Genomic DNA, 18,053 nt, shown 5'->3' on the forward strand with positions numbered 1-18,053 from the left:
ATTCCAAACTGCAACCATAGTGAAACAAAGACTTATATTTTGATATTTATTTTATATATTCAAATGCCATTTAACAAAGAAAAATCAACCAAAAAAATGAGTTCGCGTGTCACCTCTGACACGTGTGTCATAGGTTCGCCATCACTGGCGTAGGGTCTCGCCCCCCACAGCTCCTGGGTGGACCCCCCAGCAGCCTCGGAAAACGGTCTTCAGTGGGGGGTGGGCCAGGTGGGAGGGCGGGAGCCCGGGAACCAAGGAGAGAGGACAAAGCAGGGGCAGGGGGAGGAAGAGACACAGGAAAAGGAAGAGGAGACAGCAGGAGAGAGGAGGAGAGCAGCGTGCGGGGCAAAGCATCTTTTCAAAAACGGCCTCCACCACTGCCCGGCCAACGACAGCAGACACAGCCTCAGTTTCCCCGGATGGGAGGGGGACTGTGGCCCTTGACTGAGCTTGGCTTGTGAGGAGTAATGAGATAATTACAAAAAGTTCACCGGGTGGGTATTTCCTCTTCCGGCCGCTCCGTACCCCCCGGGCTTCTGCCCAGCCGGCCCATCTCCTGATGGGTCCTTCCTCCTGCAGGTCCCCCTCCTCTCTCCTCCTTCCTGTCCCCGTGGGTCCTCACTCACCGCCAGTGCACAGACCTGTCACACGCACTCATCATCAGCTGCATTTACTCGTTAAAGTTGAATGCGCCTTGTGTTAATTTTTCAAGGTTCGTTAAAAGCCAGGAGAGCAGTGGGGGGAAGCCCTCTGTGGCCTCAATGGGTTTCTGCCGCAGTCGGGCTCTCAAGGAAAATCGCCTGCAGGCCTCACAGGAGGGGACCTGGGCCTCGGGGGGCAGCTCTATTCCCCACCCTTCTCCATGAATGGCATGACCCGGGGCCGCAGCACGTGCTGTCCTGCTGTCCTGCTGTCCTGCCCGAGGAGTCAGTCTGCTGGTGGGGCGTCTGCTTGGCAGACATTCTGAGCTGCTGCCCCATCAGGGCACATCCAGGGGGCGCCGGGTGACCTCACATAGCACCCATGTCCCGCCTTAGCCCAGACCGCCCAGCCCTCAAACGTAAGTAGCTATCCAGTGTGAATGAATCTAAAGCATACCTTTTTTGGGTCAGGTTAGCCCAAAAAATACTATGCTTTTTGATGTGCCACAGAATTTTAGTGATGGGTTACTGGGTGCTGTGAGATGAACAAAGTTGAAATCGCTGCTTCAGTTCAATCATATGCACTTAACACAAAGGATTGTTTCTCCACGTCACCCTGAAGCTGGTCTCACCCGCCCTGGGGGCGACCGGCCGCATACACCAGCCCTCTGGCCGGCGGGAGGTGCTGTGGGTCATGAGTCTCCCGTGCTGGCCGCAGGGCAGTGGCGGCCACTCTGGAGGAGCACAGCGCCCGCAGCTGCTCCCGCCTCCGTCTCCCAGCCTGTGGCCACTGAGGGCGGCGGCCTGGAGGGGAAGTGGGCCTGACCCAGTGCGCCTCGCCCTCCCGGCGCCCTCGCCGATAGGGGTGGGAGCCAGGAGCAGCGGGAGGAGCGAAGAGTGTGGCCGCTGGGAGTGTGGTGAGAGCAGATGGAGCAGGGAGAATAGACTCTATCCCAGTGGTTCGCAACCTCGGCTGCACATGAGAATCACCTGGGAATCCTTTTAAAATCCTGATTTCTGGGCCTCATCCTCCAGAAATTCTGTTTCTGTGTGATGGGGTGGGGCCACAACATTAGTAACAAAGAAACAGAATTTCCGGAGGATGAGGCCCAGAAATCAGGATTTTAAAAGGATTCCCAGGTGATTCTCATGTGCAGCCGAGGTTGAGAACCACTGGTCTAGAGTCAGACACCGCTTGAGGGAGAGATGCGATGTCTGCCCATCGAGTGTGGTGTATCAGAGAAATGGGGTCCAGTGGTTTCTGGTCTGAGCGGCTGGGAAATGGCCACTTCCTAAGACGGGGGGACTGGGGGCCAGAGTATCAGGAGCCCAGGTTTGGGTCTGCGGATCTGAGAATCGTCAGACGTTACAGGGGCGTCCAGTCCCAGCCAGGGGAGCCCTGCTCATTACTGTCTGGAGCCTGGGTCACGGTGCCCCTCACCCGCTCACCCCAGCCCACCTCCCCAGCTGGCGAACGGCTGATTAGGTGCTTCTCCATCGGACACACTGAGGCTCCCGGGGCTCAGTCCTCAGGTAGCATTCTCTCGCAGCAGCGCTCGGACCCTCTCCCTCCTCGTTGGGTGTCAGGGCCGGCCCCCCTCACAGGCAGATCTACGGGCTGAGGCGCCACCGGGACTGACCGGACGCCCATACCCACTTCAGCAGACAGACATGACTGCGGTCACTGCAGCCGCCCCTCCACCTGCTTCCCAGGGGCCCTGCATTTGTCACGTGACCCCGCGTGTTTCTGGGCCTGCGCCCTGGGGGAGGCCTACCTTCCCGCTTCATGCCCATGACCAGGCACTTCTGGTAGCGGCAGTACTGGCAGCGGTTGCGCTGGCGCTTGTCGATGAGGCAGTCCTTGTTGTCCCGGCAGGTGTACAGCAGGTCCTTGCGGATCGTGCGCTTGAAGAAGCCTTTGCAGCCCTCACAGCTGTACACGCCGTAGTGCTTGCCTGCGGGGAGAGCAGCCACGTGTGTGCCTGCTCCTCTCACCCCTTCTCCTCCCCCCACCCCCACCCCAACCCCCAGAAACTGGCCTATCCCATGGCAGGAAGCAAAGATGACCCTCGGAGAAGCCCGAGGCCTGTCCCAGCCCCACACTGAGCCCCTGTCCCAGCCCCACACTGAGCCCCTGTCCCAGCCCACACTGAGCCCGAGGCCTGTCCCAGCCCCACACTGAGCCCCTGTCCCAGCCCACACTGAGCCCCTGTCCCAGCCCCACACTGAGCCCGAGGCCTGTCCCAGCCCCACACTGAGCCCCTGTCCCAGCCCCACACTGAGCCCCTGTCCCAGCCCCACACTGAGCCCGAGGCCTGTCCCAGCCCCACACTGAGCCCCTGTCCCAGCCCCACACTGAGCCCCTGTCCCAGCCCCACACTGAGCCCGAGGCCTGTCCCAGCCCCACACTGAGCCCCTGTCCCAGCCCCACACTGAGCCCCTGTCCCAGCCCCACACTGAGCCCTTAGGGCCTGTCCTGATGCCCATCCCAGCCGTGCTTCGGGCCACCAATCCCGGGAGCGATATTAGAAAGGTCCTGAGCTTAGGTTTGTTTGCATTTACTGTATCAGGCAACTCAGTATTTAGTTACAACACGTTCTGCCTCCGTGGAGCCCTCAGTGTCCTTAGTAAAGCATTTCTTCTTCTTGCAGGAGGCGCTCAGCCTCACTGACTTTTCCCCAGAGTGAGGTCCAAAGACGTAGGGACCCCCCTCTCAAAAGTGTCTTCCTCTCTCTACACTGAGCCGCCTCTGGCATGAGCTTTCCCACGCTCCTGCCAATGGGAGAAATAAATCGGTGCCCGGTCTTCCTAGCTCCCTGTGCGGCCTGGAGCTGTGCCTGAGGCCGATGGGAGGCAGCTGTGCTGGACCCGGAACAATTCCCCTCCCCACCTGCCCCCCATTGCAGCTCCCGTGCCCAGTGCCAGGCTAGTTAGCGCCGGGAGAGCCCGCACCCCCCCCCCCCAGGCGTCGACCCCCAAGCGCACGTACCTGAGGACCTGTCCCCGCAGATGGCGCAGATGTGCTTGACCAGGGGCCCGGGGCTGGTGGACGGGTAGTTCATGGTCCCGAGCCCGGGGAGCCCGGCCAAGGGCTTGACGTCCTCTGAGAGGCTGACCCCGTTGACCACATTGAGCTGCAGGAGAGAAAGTGCAATGACTGAGGAGCCCGCCGCCGGCCGAGGCGAGGCCCGCAGGGAGCTCGGGCTGTTGGAGAGCCGGCTCCGGGCAGCGCGCAGGGAAGGCCTGTGTGCCGGGCGGGCTGGGAGAAGAACAGGCGAAGCACGCATGTTTCTCACTCTCCAGTGAGCGCAGATTCCGTGGAGCCAGCGTCGTCGGCTTCCTCCCCTGGCGCCCGCCCTGGGCTGGCCCGCGGGGAGCTGGCCCGTGTGAGCGTCCGAACACGGCCCTGCACGCACCCCTCGCCCGTCACTGGCAGCGTCCGCTCCGCGTGCCCCCGCGGCCGGAGCCACGGCTGAGGGCTCAGTGCTCTTCCCAGAGGAGGAGTCAGCAGAGCTCTCCGGCCGCCCTCGGTGCCCTGGGCACAGCTCACCTCTGGGCAGTGAAGGGAGAGACAGCGTCTGCAAGACCCGTCTCTGTTCCTTGTTCCTACACAGGCCAGCCTGGCAGGAGGAGGACAGGCCCCCTGAGACAACACACGTGACACAGGTGACGGGCGGGGTGTCGGAGTGGCTGTGGGGGTGATGGAGGTGGGGTGTTGGGGTGGCCATGGAGGTGAGGGGGGTTTGGGGTGGCTGTGGGGGTGAGGGGGGTGTTGGGGTGGCTGTGGAGGTGAGGGGGGTGTTGGGGCGGCTGTGGAGGTGAGGGGGGTGTTGGGGTGGCTGTGGAGGTGAGGGGGGTGTTGGGGTGGCTGTGGAGGTGAGGGGGGCATTGGAGTGGCTGTGGAGGTGAGGGGGGTGTTGGGGTGGCTGTGGGGGTGAGGGGGGTGTTGGGGTGGCTGTGGGGGTGAGGGGGGTGTTGGGGTGGCTGTGGGGGTGAGGGGGGTGTTGGGGTGGCTGTGGAGGTGAGGGGGGTGTTGGGGTGGCTGTGGAGGTGAGGGGGGCATTGGAGTGGCTGTGGAGGTGAGGGGGGTGTTGGGGTGGCTGTGGGGGTGAGGGGGCAGAGGGTTGGAGTGGCCATGGAGGCAGCTGGTGACCCCTTGCGGGTGGAGGGGTCCCTGCCCTCTGTGCGGTCCAGGTGGCTGTGAGGCATACGTCTAACCCGGTGACTGCGATTCTCACACAACCAAAGGTGGTTTTCTTCCCGAGCCAAGGCCTCTGGGGCAGAAGGAATGACGGATGAACATAAACTCAGAGCCCGAGGGAAGTGCCTTCCCTTCCCCCGCGTGCACGTCACTCAGCCCCGGTCAGCGAGCGCAGGGGGTGGCAGCAGTGCAGTGAGGAGGCCGGGACACAGCCGCTGCCCTTGCTCTGGACCGAAGTTGCCGGGAAGTTTTTTAATTGATGTACGTGAGCCCTGGCTGATGCTCAGCTGGTTCGAGCATCGTGGATCTGCAAGGGCGCAGGCGCGATCTCCGGTCAGCACACGTGCAAGAGTCAACAATGAATGCAGCAGCGAGTGCAACAACAAATTGCTGTTCCTCTCTCTCTATCTATATATCTCCTCCCCCCCCCTCCCCGCCCCAGCTCCTTCCCTTCCTCTCTTTATACAGGCATCTCCACCGTATGCCCAGTTTGGTTTGCTGTAACACAGCAAGCCCTGCATGTACCCTGGGAGCCTGGACATAATCTGATGCCTGGACCCGCCCAGAGTTCAGAGCCAGTGGGTCCGCGGCCCTCGGCACGGCCTTGTGCTAAGTTGACCGGGGAAAGGGGTGCGGCCAGGACTGAGCATCACCATGCAGCGGGGATGGCGTCCCTGCGGAGCCTCCGGCCCGATGCCTCCACGCTGCGCGTGTGGCCTGCAGGACTCAAAGAAGGCCCTGGTCGTCTCTGACTCGGTTCCCTGGTCTGTACACTGGGCACGGGAGCACCTCACAGAGCTGCGGGCGGGCCGGTGGGATAACGGTGTAAAGGGCCGCCCTTGGTGCCCGGCACACGGTCATTCCAGGGAAACCGGTCTATTCAGACAGGAACTCCGAGTGTTTGTCAGGGGCCCGCATTCCACAACGTGCTAGGAACGGGGCCATGCAGAGAGGCCACACGCGCCCAGGGACTGAGGATTCCGCTTCTTAGCTGGGGGGATGTCAGGAAACTATCTAAGGTTGTCAGGATACTGGGTCGCGATCATTTCTGGGCATGTGACCCACTGCGGTGCGCACTGATTTTTAAGAAACGGGAGGCTTCCTATCAGTGTGAATCCTGGGCAACATCCTGTGCCTCGAGAAACAACAGGAGCACTCAGGTCCACCCTTGAAATGGGAGCATTTTAGGTCAGATGACCCCAAAAAAGAGCCCTCTAGCTGATGAGGGTCCTGTCCCCTAGTCCTCAGATGAGCGTAAAGGTCAAGGGCATGAGGAAGCCCCGCCACCTGGGCTCAGGAGCCCGTCACCGGCCTTCCCTCCCACCCGGCCCCCCAGGCCAGGTGCACCCCTGCGGCCTGCAGAGATCACGAAGCAGCACTTACTGGTGTTGCTGCCATCAGTGCCACCGTCTCTGGGAAGCTTGCTCAACGCTAATTAAGTATTTAATCTTCACAACAACCCCATGGGGTCTTCCTACTTTCAGATGAGGAAATTGAGCCTTAACATGTTTTATTCATTTATTCCTTCAGCAACCCTGTGGGGGCACAAGAAGAAAGGCACACAGGCACTGCCTCAGGACCTGGCCACCAGTGAGACGAAAAGTCAGGGTAGTTTAAGAAGAAAGATCACGAGCAATTGATATCAGGGAAGACTTCCTGGAGGAGGCGGCATCTGAGCTGGGACTGGACAGCCTTCACCAATGGGCAGGGTTAGGATGGGCCAGTGATGGGCAGAAGGCTGTGAGCACCAAGGCCTGTAAGGAAGCCCCGGTGTGTGTCTGGTGGGTGGATGGGGATGCAGGGGGGCGGCTGTGACAGAGCCCGGGCTTGACTGCCTGGCTCAGGGGGGCGGATTGAGGTCGGGAGGCCATGAGGAGCCACTGGAGGTTCTGAGCAGAGGAACAATGTCCTCCACCTAGGGCAGCAACACGGGGGAAAGCCTGGGAGACGCACAAGCTGTCGCACCTGCCCAGGTGCCTTCCAGACCCAGCAGGTGGAAGGAACGGCTCCTGGACCCTGGGGCCCCCTGGCCCTGGCAGCTGCCTGCCCGCCTCCCTGGCAGGAGCCCCTCCTGAGTCTGGTGGTGGGAAGGGGTGGCTGGGACCGGGGGTGGCTGCTCCCTTCTCCGACAGCCTGTCTTGCTTGGGGTTTGTTTGCCCTGAGCAGGGGAGATGAGATCGAAGGCCGCCGCCTCCTTGCATTGGGAGCAGCCCTGCTGAAGGGAGCACCGGGGGTAGGGGAGCAGCCCCAGGCTCTGGCTGCTCCCTGAGCAGGAAAGAAACCGTCTGGATCGCCGAGGAGCACAGAGGCCCACATTTCTGAGCTGTTTTCAGCCCAAATGACCCCACTGAAGGCAGGTGTGTGGCTGGCGGCTACAGGAAGCCCTCCCTTCCTATGACTCCCAGTTAACCTGGTGAGGGTCATGGCCATGAAGACCGAGGCCCTCCCTGGGGAAGGAGGAGCCTGAGGCCAGACCCACCGCTCCCTCACCGTGCCCTGCTGCACGACGGTGCCAGGTCACGTCCCAGAGACTCCGGCTCCCGTCACACAGGCAGAGGGGCTCAGACACGGAGGGTGTGGGTGGCAGGTGAGCGGGAGGGAGGTAGACTGAGAAGGGGTCACACTCTGGCCGGGGTTCAGCCAGACCTGTGTTTATTTGACATGAATATTAGGCTTTCAGACAGGATTTCACTAGAAAAGATGTTATGGCCTAAATTTCCTTTCATCATGAGGCAAGAGGGTCTGCAAGATCTGCTCTTGCTCCAACGCCTGCATTTGTTACAAGGATGCAAACATCTGCCAGGGGAGGGACAGCACCGATCCCCACCTGGGCAGGAACAGGTGCGGACGGGACCCAGTTAGGCAGCAGGGCCAGGAGGGGTCAGAGGGAGCGTGCCGGGGACACACAGGCCTGCGCCAAGTCCAGCCAGCACACATCACACTTACAATGTGCAGCACGCACACTCACACTCACACTCACACTACTCTCTCACACATAAACACTCACACACACTCACGCAGTGACACACACTCACATACATATTCACACATACACACACACACTCACACTCTCATGTACACATTCACACACTCACACAATCTCACACACACACAGATACTCACACAGACTCACATACACACACACTCAAACACACACGCACTGATATACACTCACACATGCACACTTACACTCTCACACACACACACACTCACACTCACACTCACACTCACACGCACGTCAGGAAAATGTGGCCTCGACCATTTTGTCTGGAAGCTGCATACACACCTGCCCAATCCACACTTGGTGTTTTTAGAAATTGCTCGTTCCCTTAGCTACTTCTCACCAGGGCAGGGCACGGCCTTAGACATTTCCGAATCTCCAGAGCCAAGTTCAGCAAGCACTTGCTGAAATGAGCTTCTCTAGACCCTTCCAGCAACAGAGGACACCTGAGTCAGTGAGCACCGGGTGCAGAATACAGCGCTTAGGAATCACAGTAATAACTCTGGTTGCCATGAGCATTGTAAGCACCTAAGCAGTGATTTTTCAAATCCTTATCTCCTTGGATGTTCATAAAAATCACTGTCGGGTAATCAGGACGTGTGTTGCCCGACAATAGAGGACAAGTGGCAAGACCATGGGTGGCCCAGCCCTGGCCCCATAAACCAGTCCAGTTCCCTTCACTGCTCCAGACTGAAGACCCAACAAGAGCAAGGAGAGGCTCAAACCCCGAGTAGCAGAGCCCGGGGCCGGGGCCTGCCTGCTGCCCCACAGGCTGCTCCCCGGCCCCTCGCCCCAACCGCACTTACCCCGACCCGTCAGGGCAGGCACATGCTCCCGGGCCAGGCCCACTCTCAGCTGCTCAGCCCAGGATGCTCGGGAACGGCTGCCCGATGGTTCCGAGTCGCCTACGCCGAGGGCACTTGCTGTCCCGTGTCCTCTAACGAACTGGGCCAAGTGTCGTGCTGGGGGTTCCGGAGACCCAGCCCACAGGCTGGTGCCTGGGCCGCAGGCTCCGCAGCGCCTGGCAAGCTGCACGGAGCTCCCAGAGCCAAGCGTGGCCTTGGCTTCTGCACGCAGCCCAGTTGGCCAGGAGCAGGCCTTCAGCTGACCTTGCAACCCCAATCCCTCTGTACAGACATTCGGTCCAAGAGCAGCAGCGCACGCGCACTCGGCCGTGACGCAGGCCTGTGGGCCAACTTTGGCTCCGTGGCCCGGAGTGTGGCGACTACAGCAGCATCGGGGGACGGTGCTCGCCCCTCCCCACCCCCAGCCCGTCTCCGTCCATCACCTCGCCTGTCCATTTCTTTATGGCGATCAGGCTGCTGGCGAGGCTATGTCCTGCGCTGGCTGCAGCCGCCATGGCAGGGCAGACCTTGGCCGCGTGATTCAGAGCGCACCCCCGGGACCCGGGACCCGGGACCCGGACAGACCGAGCAGCTGCACACGGGGAACCCCGTAAACAGGCTTTGGGAGGAACGCGCTCCCTTTGCAAAGTTTTGCTTTGTCCCAGAGCCTCCACGTACTTTTCTGTCTCTAACCTACTGGCTTTGCCTATTTCCCTGGACTCACTGACATGAAAGAAAATAAATCAACAAACCTCTCGAAGGTCTCCCATTCTGAAGGGGGTGTCACCAGCTCTGTGGGGAGAGCGTGGCATCGATACAGCCCATCCCACCGCCGTCTGGTCCCCGCTCCTCTGAGCCTCCCGCACCCTCCTGGACCCCCTGACTGGGAGGCCACAGGGCCTTTTCTATCGTCCTTTTGATTCCACGCCACACCACTGGCAGCACGTACAACACTGCCTTGCCTGTATGATGGGCACGGCCCCCCAAGACCCTCCGGGGCACTGATGCACTCCTAGGTCTCCACACCCTTCACCCTATTTCTTTGTAGAATCTCCCCCTGAAACAGCACAGCCCGCCTCCCGAGGCAGCCACGGGAGCTTCAGAGGCTGTGGGTCTTAGTGAAGCTGCTGTGAGCAGAGACCTCCCTGTGCTCCTGGTTTTGTCTGGGCGTTGCCACTCCTGTGAGATGCCACAGGAGAGGTGCCCCAGGTAGCTGCTGTGCCTTTAGTCTGGGACCCGAGGGGCAGACATGGACCCAGCCTCAGCCTAGCCTGGCTCACCCGCCACCTGAGCGGAAGCATCTGAACTGACACAGAAACCTGAGAGTGAGAAAAAAATGTGTGTGATTTTCCAAACATGATACATTGGGGATTGGTTGTTATGCAGCATCGTTACACAAGAGCCGACCACTACAAGCTGCCTTCTCAGTGTGACATTGCTGGAAGGAAGTAAAAGGCATCAGGCCACCCTTTGGGGGCCTCAGAACAGCAAGGCGGGGTCCCCCCCGACACACACACACACAGCCCCTCTCCTGAGAAGCATGAACCAGACTCCGGGGCCATACGGTGTCCTCCACCCTCTGGGGCTGCCCTGCCCGAGGACACACTTCACGGAGGCCCTTCCGCCAGCACACAGTAGGCACCTGCTTGGTGCTGGCTCTGCTCCAGGAGCACCTGTGGGAGATGGTGGGGAGCTCACTTACCTGAGAGCTGGGCGGGGCGACCAGGTTGATTCCTGGAGGGGCTGCCAGCGCTCCTGAGGGCGGGCCCATGGCAGACGTGATGACCCGATACGGAGAACCCAGTGCATTGAGGGGGGTCCCCACCGCACTCAGAGTCCGTGGAGCACTCACAGGGGTGTCCGTGTAGCCGGGGAGGCTGTCCATGGGCTTCCCTGTGGACAAGGCTGCCGATGGGCTCGTGGACGTGGAGCCAGAGTGGCCGGGGGAGCCTGTGGGAGGAGAGCACAGGTGAGGAGGCTGGGGAGCACACAGTGCTGGGGGGCAGCCCCCAGGTTTGTTTCCTGTGCCTTCCCTTCCTCCAGCCACACCTGACACCTGTGGACCAACGTGCTCGCAGCCACACCAGCTGGTAGAACACAGGCAAGCGAAGAGCAGAGGGAGAGACAGCTGTACGGACGTTTCTCTGTCCCCACCTGCATTCCACCTTCAACTGCGTCAGATCAGCCAGGGCCACAGGGCACGGCCCACAGGTCCCCAGGTCTGGGCAGCTGTGGCCTGGGCCGGCCAACCAGGGAAGATGAGTCCATACCCACCCGGGGGCGGTGGAGAGAGCACTCCCTGTGCTGTGAGAACATGCATCGGGAGACCTTCGTGCCCTCGCTCTGGTAGTGAGGAGCTTCCATTAAGGTGCCAGGTGCTGGGGATTCAGAGCCCAAAAGAACATAATCCTTCCCCACCCCGCCTCCGGCAACCACCAGCCTGCTCTCTGTCGCTGAGTGCAGTTTTTGTTCTGTTTTGTTTTGCGGTAGATTCCACAGATACTAGTAAGTGAGATCATGTGGTACCTGTCTTTCTCTGACTTATTTCACTTAGTACGATACCCTCAAGGTCCATTCATGTTGTCACAAATGGCAGGATCCCCCCCACCCCCCATTTTATGGTCTGGTAATATTTCACTGTGTGTCTGTACCACATCTTTATCCATCCATCCGCCAATGGACACCCAGGCTGCTGGGAGTAACGCCGCAGCGAGCACGGTGCAGGTGTCTTCTCGAGTTAGCGTTTCCACACGGAACTCTTTAAATACCTCGCTTAGTTAAGGCCTCGCTGTGGAGAGAATGGCCCCTCCCACACCTGAGAAAGTTCTGAGCCTCTAGTCCAAGCATGTCAAACTCAAAGGCTAGCATGGGCCAAATAAGCAAAAAACCCAAAGCTTCCATTTCCATAGAAATGTAGGTTTATTTCGATAGAGGCATGCTGAATACAAAGGGCTGAAATAAATGAGTCATTGTTAACATAAAATAATAGAACATTTTAATAAAAATTAATATTTATTCTTGAACATTAACTTACCAGACACTGAATAACTGCACAAATAAACGTAATGCAAATAAACTTACTTTTCTTGTTCTCCGAAAGCGAAATATTTCCTGTTGGGCACACCAAGCAAGTCAGTACAAGACTAACGACACGGCCATCAGCTGCTAAAATATTCGCTGCTGGTATTAGTGGAGAGAAATGGTGTGCCTGCGTTTAAGGCACGGCAGGGAAATGAATGCAACACAATTATAGTAACCAGTCATTAGCTGTGGAGAGCGGCTACAGTGTTTGGACAGGTTCAAGCCTCGGACTAATGAGAGGGCACAGTCCCCTCGTGGCAAAGCCACGTGCAAGTCCCAGCTTGGAGGGCAAAGCCCTCCCAGCACAATTACAGCCAAAGGCTATAGTTGTAAGCTTGACCTTATGGTCCGAACCTGTGGTCCATGTCGCTCAGTGAGGTAGGCTGTGGGAGGTGCTTGATAGAGTTCAGGTGCATGTAACTGAGTAGATTAGAAACCTGGGAGAACATTGTGAACATCTTGACCATGCCTTTACTTTGCCCCGTGGAATCTGGCTATAAAATACAGACTCGGCTTGCAGGCTGTGGAGCTGTCTCTCCATCCGAGAGCAGTGTCCCACCTAGCCCCAGCTTTATTCTCTTGTCTGTCTTTTCTAATCCTTCACTGGCCCCCTCCCTCAGGTTCGCCCATGGCCGTGCTGAGCACAGCACATTAGCAAATGTTGTAGTTCGTTATTCATAATTATGTATAACAGGATATTGTAAAAATTAAGTTACAAAAATTTTATTAAAATGTTTTTTACGTACCGTTATATTAACTGGGCCACAAAAATATTTGTTGTGGGCCACATGCGGCCCATGGGCCATGAGTTTGACATGCTTGCTGTAGTCATTCTATCTGGAAAGTTTTGGTCTGTTAGAGACAATTGTCTCATAATCAGGTGAATCCCAACCACCATGTTCCATGTCCCACAGCTGAAGAGGACCCCCAGGCTGTGGGTGCTCAGAGGGGCACGGGGCTTCAAACAAACAGGTCAGACACATACTCTGTGGCCTGAACAGCATCTGGCAGTCTCCACACGTAACGCATTTATCCCGTGAGGGTCATTTCAGCCTTCCCTGGATGAAAAAACAGGCCTGTGTCGCCCCTACACCGCTCCCAGTTCCAGGGCGACCTGCCCCCCTTTGCTGCCAAGTGAGTTCTTAGTCACCCTTCAAAGTCTAATGCAAGAATCACCTCCCCCGGAAAATCCCCTAGTTTGATGCTTTTTTTCTGTTGTCTAGGAACAGTCTATTTCTGTCTCTTCCATTAAATTGAGGAGGGAGGAGTGTCCAATTCTGTTTGCCCACCTCCAGCACAGTGCCAGGCACTGCCCGGGTGGCAAGTGGCAGAGCCCAGATTGAAACTGTCAGCCTGAAGCCCAGCTCTCCTGCCTGGGCTGCCAAGGACTCAGAGGAGGTCTGAAGTGCCCGGCACAAGCTGACCAATTCAAAAGTGATCTTGAGCTGAAAGTCCATCCGGATAGGGCAGAGGGCGGGGCAGAGGGCAGCACATAGGAGCCCAACATCCTCCCACATGGTGATGATTGGAAGAACCGTTTTAGACTCTTCTGGGGCCCTGGGAGGCTGACATTGAAAGAGGCCAGTGGCTACCTGACAGGCCCTGAGGCAACACCTACCTTGATGGGTGAGAGCTATGAACTCCACTGTCCCGTCCCCCACAGCCACAGCTCTCCACACACATGAGGGGCCTGCAGCCCCCTCTCCTCTGTGCCCCTGGACCTGAGATGGCGCCGGTCCCCTCCGCATCCCGGGGACGCCCGTGGGGATATGAGACCCTGAGCTCAGGATGGACAGATGAGTGAGCCCCGCTCACCAACCTGAGTTCCCAGGTGTGGTGCCTGCACCACCAGTGGGAGGGGATGCTATGGGAGGCCTGCACTGGGGTGAAGGCAGGCTTGTAAAAGCTTTAATTGTTTCATATTTATTTTTAGCATTTCCCTGTTTATATCAAGTGACTGGGCTTCCATTTTCACACTGAATTATCTTCCGAAAAATAGCTATTTAAGTTAAAAAAAAAAAAACACAAAAAACAGTAAATTGACCTAAGAAAAAGTTCACTCAACATACAAGGACACTCAATATGTAGAATATCATGAAATTAGTGTGCAAAGGCATGACATTTAAGAAACATCGACAGCACAAATATATATATACTAGAGGCCTGGTGCACGAAATTCTTGCATGGGGGGGAGGGTGTCCCTCAGCCCAGCCCGCACCCTCTCGAAATCCAGGTGATGGGGTCTAAGCGGGCAGTCAGACATCCCTCTGGCAGCCCAGAACCCCAAGGGGTCCTTAACGCTGCTGCCACTCCGCTGCACTGGCCAGCCATGAGCCAGCTTCTGGCTGAGCAGCACTCCCCCTGTGGAAGTGCACTGACCAGCAGGGGGCAGCTTCTGCATTGAGGATCTGCCCCCTGGTGGTCAGTGCACATCATAGTGACCAGTCATTCCTGGTCATTCTGCTGTTATGGTCAATTTGCATATTGCCCTTTTATTATGTGGGATAATAATAAACTGTCATGACTACTCGTGGGGAGTGGAGAATGAAACGATGAGTTCGGTTGGTTTTGCAGCAGCTTTAAAAACGTGGCTTTATTTCTGCAGAGTCCGTGGCCTGTTCATCACATTTTTTAAAACTAAAATTCAAAAGGACAAGGACATCTTACACAAATGCGTGTGGTTATTTGCTCCTCGGTGACTCGGCCGCTCTTAGAAGTGAATAGCCTTGCTTTTAGAAAAGGTAGAAAGCAGTGACTTTGATGACAAACGTGTCTCAGTGGACACTCCATCCATTTCCAGGAATGGACACGAGCGCTTACCTGTCCATGACATGTTCACCAGCCTCTTGTGCTCACCCCTTCTCTTTGCAGCCACACGAGAACCACAGCCAGTACCTGGAGCACTGTGTTGGCCAGGAACCTGGTTTCTGGCCCAAACCCGAAGTCAAAGTTTACTCTGTGCCTCTCTCTGGCCCTGCAGCTGGCTGTGAGGCTCTGCACCCCCTCAGCCTCAGCCCCGCACCCTCTGCATCCTGCATCTGCACCACACAGCCCTGCCCTCACCCAGTGATGCTTTCTACAAAATAAGCGGGAAAAGGCTGGTGTGCTCTCAAGAGCTCCGCTTCCCTTCAACCCTCCTCCTACCCTCTGGCCTCCTTCTCCCTCCCAGCAAGGACCCTGCCAGCCCAGTTTCATGAGCACGAGGCCAGTACTGGCATCTACAAGAAGCAAGTGCGGGTGGCGGTCCCAAATGGTCTGGGCCTAGACCCAGAGCCCAGTCATCAGCTGGACCTTGTCAGACCTGCAGGCTCCCAAGTGTCACGGGAACCAGAGCCGCTCGGACCCTGTGAGCGCATGGGTCCCCCAGGCACTCGGCCTCCAGCCCCGTGTGGCAGCTGTAGTGACTCACTACACTGTCAGGGCTGTGGGGCAGGGCTGTGTGGCCTGAACGCCATCGTAGGTTATGTGCCTAAAGGATTCAGCCCAAGCCAGGCCCATCGAAAACGCTCCACCCCAGCGGCCATCACCATACACTGGTTGGCACGCCTGTGCCTGTGATGTTGCATTTTCTGAATGCGTTAGTAAACAGTCATCGTTTGGGGCCAGACTGCTCCTCCATCACCTTGCTCCCCCACCCCGACCCCCGGGGGGCCCTCATAACCCAAACTGGCGCCCAGAGTTCCTCCCTGCTGACCTCATTCTGAATGCCTGATGCCCTACTGGCTGCCACACAATTTCATTCCACCTCTTGCTGCTAACAGCTACCACTGTGGGGCCTGGAACATGGCAGACTCTCGAAAAAGATTGGTTGACTCATCAACGAATGAGGTCATTTTTGTTAATTAACATATGTAACCATATATAGAGTTCATCAACAGAAAGTATTGGCATAAGAAATCTGTCTCTGATGTTTATCAAAACCTCTGAAACTTCACAATGAGGAATTGTGTGGGTGTTGAAGGGGCTCACTGAGAAAGAGAAGCTGGGTACTTAGAACTACAGAGTCTGACCAAGGTGAGGAAGTTGCTTAGCAACCTCAGCCTCAGCCAATCAAAGCCAAATGTCACCCATGGGTCTTTCTGATTGGAGCAAATGGTCTGGCATTCCCACCCCTTTGCTATTGTGCAGGTCAGAGAGTTTGCTGTCCTGTTAGCAACGCTGCTCAGGAGGGAAACTTGTCATGAGTTACTGATAACGGTTAAGAGGACCCACCCATGAGTGATGGGGCGGGGCGGGGGGGGGGGCAGAGTCAATGCTCGCTGCTTCTGAGTCAGCAGCTGCATGGGAGCCAGGGAGCACGCAGGCCCCGTCCACCACCCTCGCAGGCACAGCCACACACTCAGGACACCCTTTCCCCAGTGTGGGGTGTGGCGCATAAGCCTGAGGCCCACAGAGCGGCCTGCTCCTCCCGCCCTGGGGAAGCTCACAGACAGGTGGCCCCCCAGGGCTGTGCTGTCACCTCCTCCGCCCAGTGAGTCACGGCAACAGCAGGTAATATTTGGTGCAATTATCCGGAGCAGACACTGCTCTAAACACTTCATATATATCGACGCATTTCATTCTGCACACGTGAGGCTGGGCTCTGCTTGATCTTGAACAAATGCAACACCGAGGACAGAGGAAGTAAATGGCTTGTTCATGGGAGGGGAGATGCTGGCAAATGGCGAGGTGGGTCTGAACCTGGGGAACAGCGGGTGCGGGTGCGCGGTCTGCTCCCACTGCGGGTGCTGACTGTCCGAACAGCCTGGCAGCACTTACTCAGTCATCTTTATAAACATCTGTAAAGACATTTCTCCCAAGGATCTGAAAGCTGCACAAAGAACGTTGAATGTGCCCTAACCGGTTGGCTCAGTGGATAGAGCGTCAGCCTGCGGACTCAAGGGTCACACGTTCAATTCTGGTCAAGGGCACATCCCCAGTAAGGAGTGTGCAGGAGGCAGCTGATCGATGTTTCTCTCTCATCGATGTTTCTAACTCTCTATCCCTCTCCCCTCCTCTCTGTAAAATAACAATAAAATATATTTTTTTTAAAAAAAGAATGTTGAGCGCTTTAGACCAGGGGTGGGCAACTCCTGGCACTCGTGCCAAACATGGCACGCCAGTAACTTTTGCTGGCACGCGAAATCCTCTCTTAAAATCTTCCATTTACAATTTTTTTCTTAATATTGACTTTTTTATTTTTCAGATAAATTCAGTGTAGGTGCATCGTAGATAAAGAAATAATTTTACATAACAAGTTATCTTAAAGACCATAGGCATGGATTGACGAGAGAGGGGAAGAGCAATTTCTATGCCTCTGCCTTCACTCTTCCTGCCTTCTTAGATCCGACCAGTGTTTTGGTTTCATCCACATACACTTGTGAATCTTTGTTCTCAGTGATGAATTTTGTGAAGTCTCGTAATAGGAGTAGCCTGACAGATGAAAGTAGTAGCTCGTGCATATCTCTGAAGGTCACGAAATATAAACCTGATGTAAAATCTCTGTCATCGGTGATGCGGCAGCAAAAGTCCCACTGATAATGTCAAACGGAGTCATAAAGTTTTCTGTCGGACTATCAGTGTACATGTATACATTAAAAAATAAATGTCTTTTTCATCATCATAGACTGTGTTTTTGTCGCTCGAATGAATTTTATTATTTCTTCAAGGTTCTTCACATATGTACACCTTGAGAGATATCAAGTAGGCGTAACATGTTCTCAAAAAATTAGGGTTGGCACGCAGAAGAATTTTGAGTCAGAGATTTTGCTGGTTTTGGCACGCACTCACAAAAGGTTGCCCACCCCTGCTTTAGACAAAACCTACACAACATGTTGTCGTTTTCTTCCGGGTATATTAACAACCTAATAAAAGCGGGGGGGGGGGGGGGGGACTGAGGACTTTTAAGGCGATATCACTCAGTTTGTCTGTAGTTATGTGACTTAAAATATCTCTGTTCTATTGAGATGTCAACTGCAAACTTGAGTAAAGTTAGAAAAAGGAACAAATCATTCCAAAATATGCGAGACAAAACCCTACGTCGTAGTTTTCTTGGCATACACTAGTACACAGTAACTATAAAACATTTTCATTTAGAAAGTGTGGGGGGGTTTTATTTCCCTTTTGTAATTCTCAATCAGCAAGTTGAGAATTCCATTTAAAGGATCCACAGAATCACACCATCCAGCACTTACCCCCTGGGAAGCGCCGGCTGGGCCCAGCTCCTCCATCTGGCTCTCCTGGCCCCACCGCTGCCCACCCCTCACCCCCCCACCCCACCCTTCCCAGCCAGCCCTGTCCTCTGG

The 18,053-nt window shown here is 56.4% G+C and overlaps 1 protein-coding gene across 4 annotated transcripts in view; it reads right to left on the bottom strand.

Moving 5' to 3' along the window:
* RXRG (retinoid X receptor gamma) overlaps positions 1 to 18,053 on the bottom strand; it is a 143,877-nt gene that overhangs the window by 7,935 nt on the left and 117,889 nt on the right. For 3 of the 4 annotated variants that reach the window (XM_036343484.1, XM_036343481.1, XM_036343482.1), the window contains exons 2-4: positions 10,391 to 10,638; positions 3,631 to 3,775; positions 2,417 to 2,596 (exon numbers count right to left, since the gene is read on the bottom strand). In XM_036343484.1, the coding sequence (XP_036199377.1) occupies positions 2,417 to 2,596; positions 3,631 to 3,775; positions 10,391 to 10,573 (508 nt within the window). In that variant the 5' untranslated portion in view covers positions 10,574 to 10,638. Of the gene's footprint in view, positions 1 to 2,416; positions 2,597 to 3,630; positions 3,776 to 8,649; positions 8,841 to 10,390; positions 10,639 to 18,053 lie in introns of those variants that run through there. The other variant, XM_036343485.1, reaches the window with a different exon arrangement.

Source organism: Myotis myotis, unplaced genomic scaffold (assembly GCF_014108235.1).
Source record: "Myotis myotis isolate mMyoMyo1 unplaced genomic scaffold, mMyoMyo1.p scaffold_m19_p_18, whole genome shotgun sequence".
In the NCBI taxonomy this organism is placed as follows: domain Eukaryota; kingdom Metazoa; phylum Chordata; class Mammalia; order Chiroptera; family Vespertilionidae; genus Myotis; species Myotis myotis.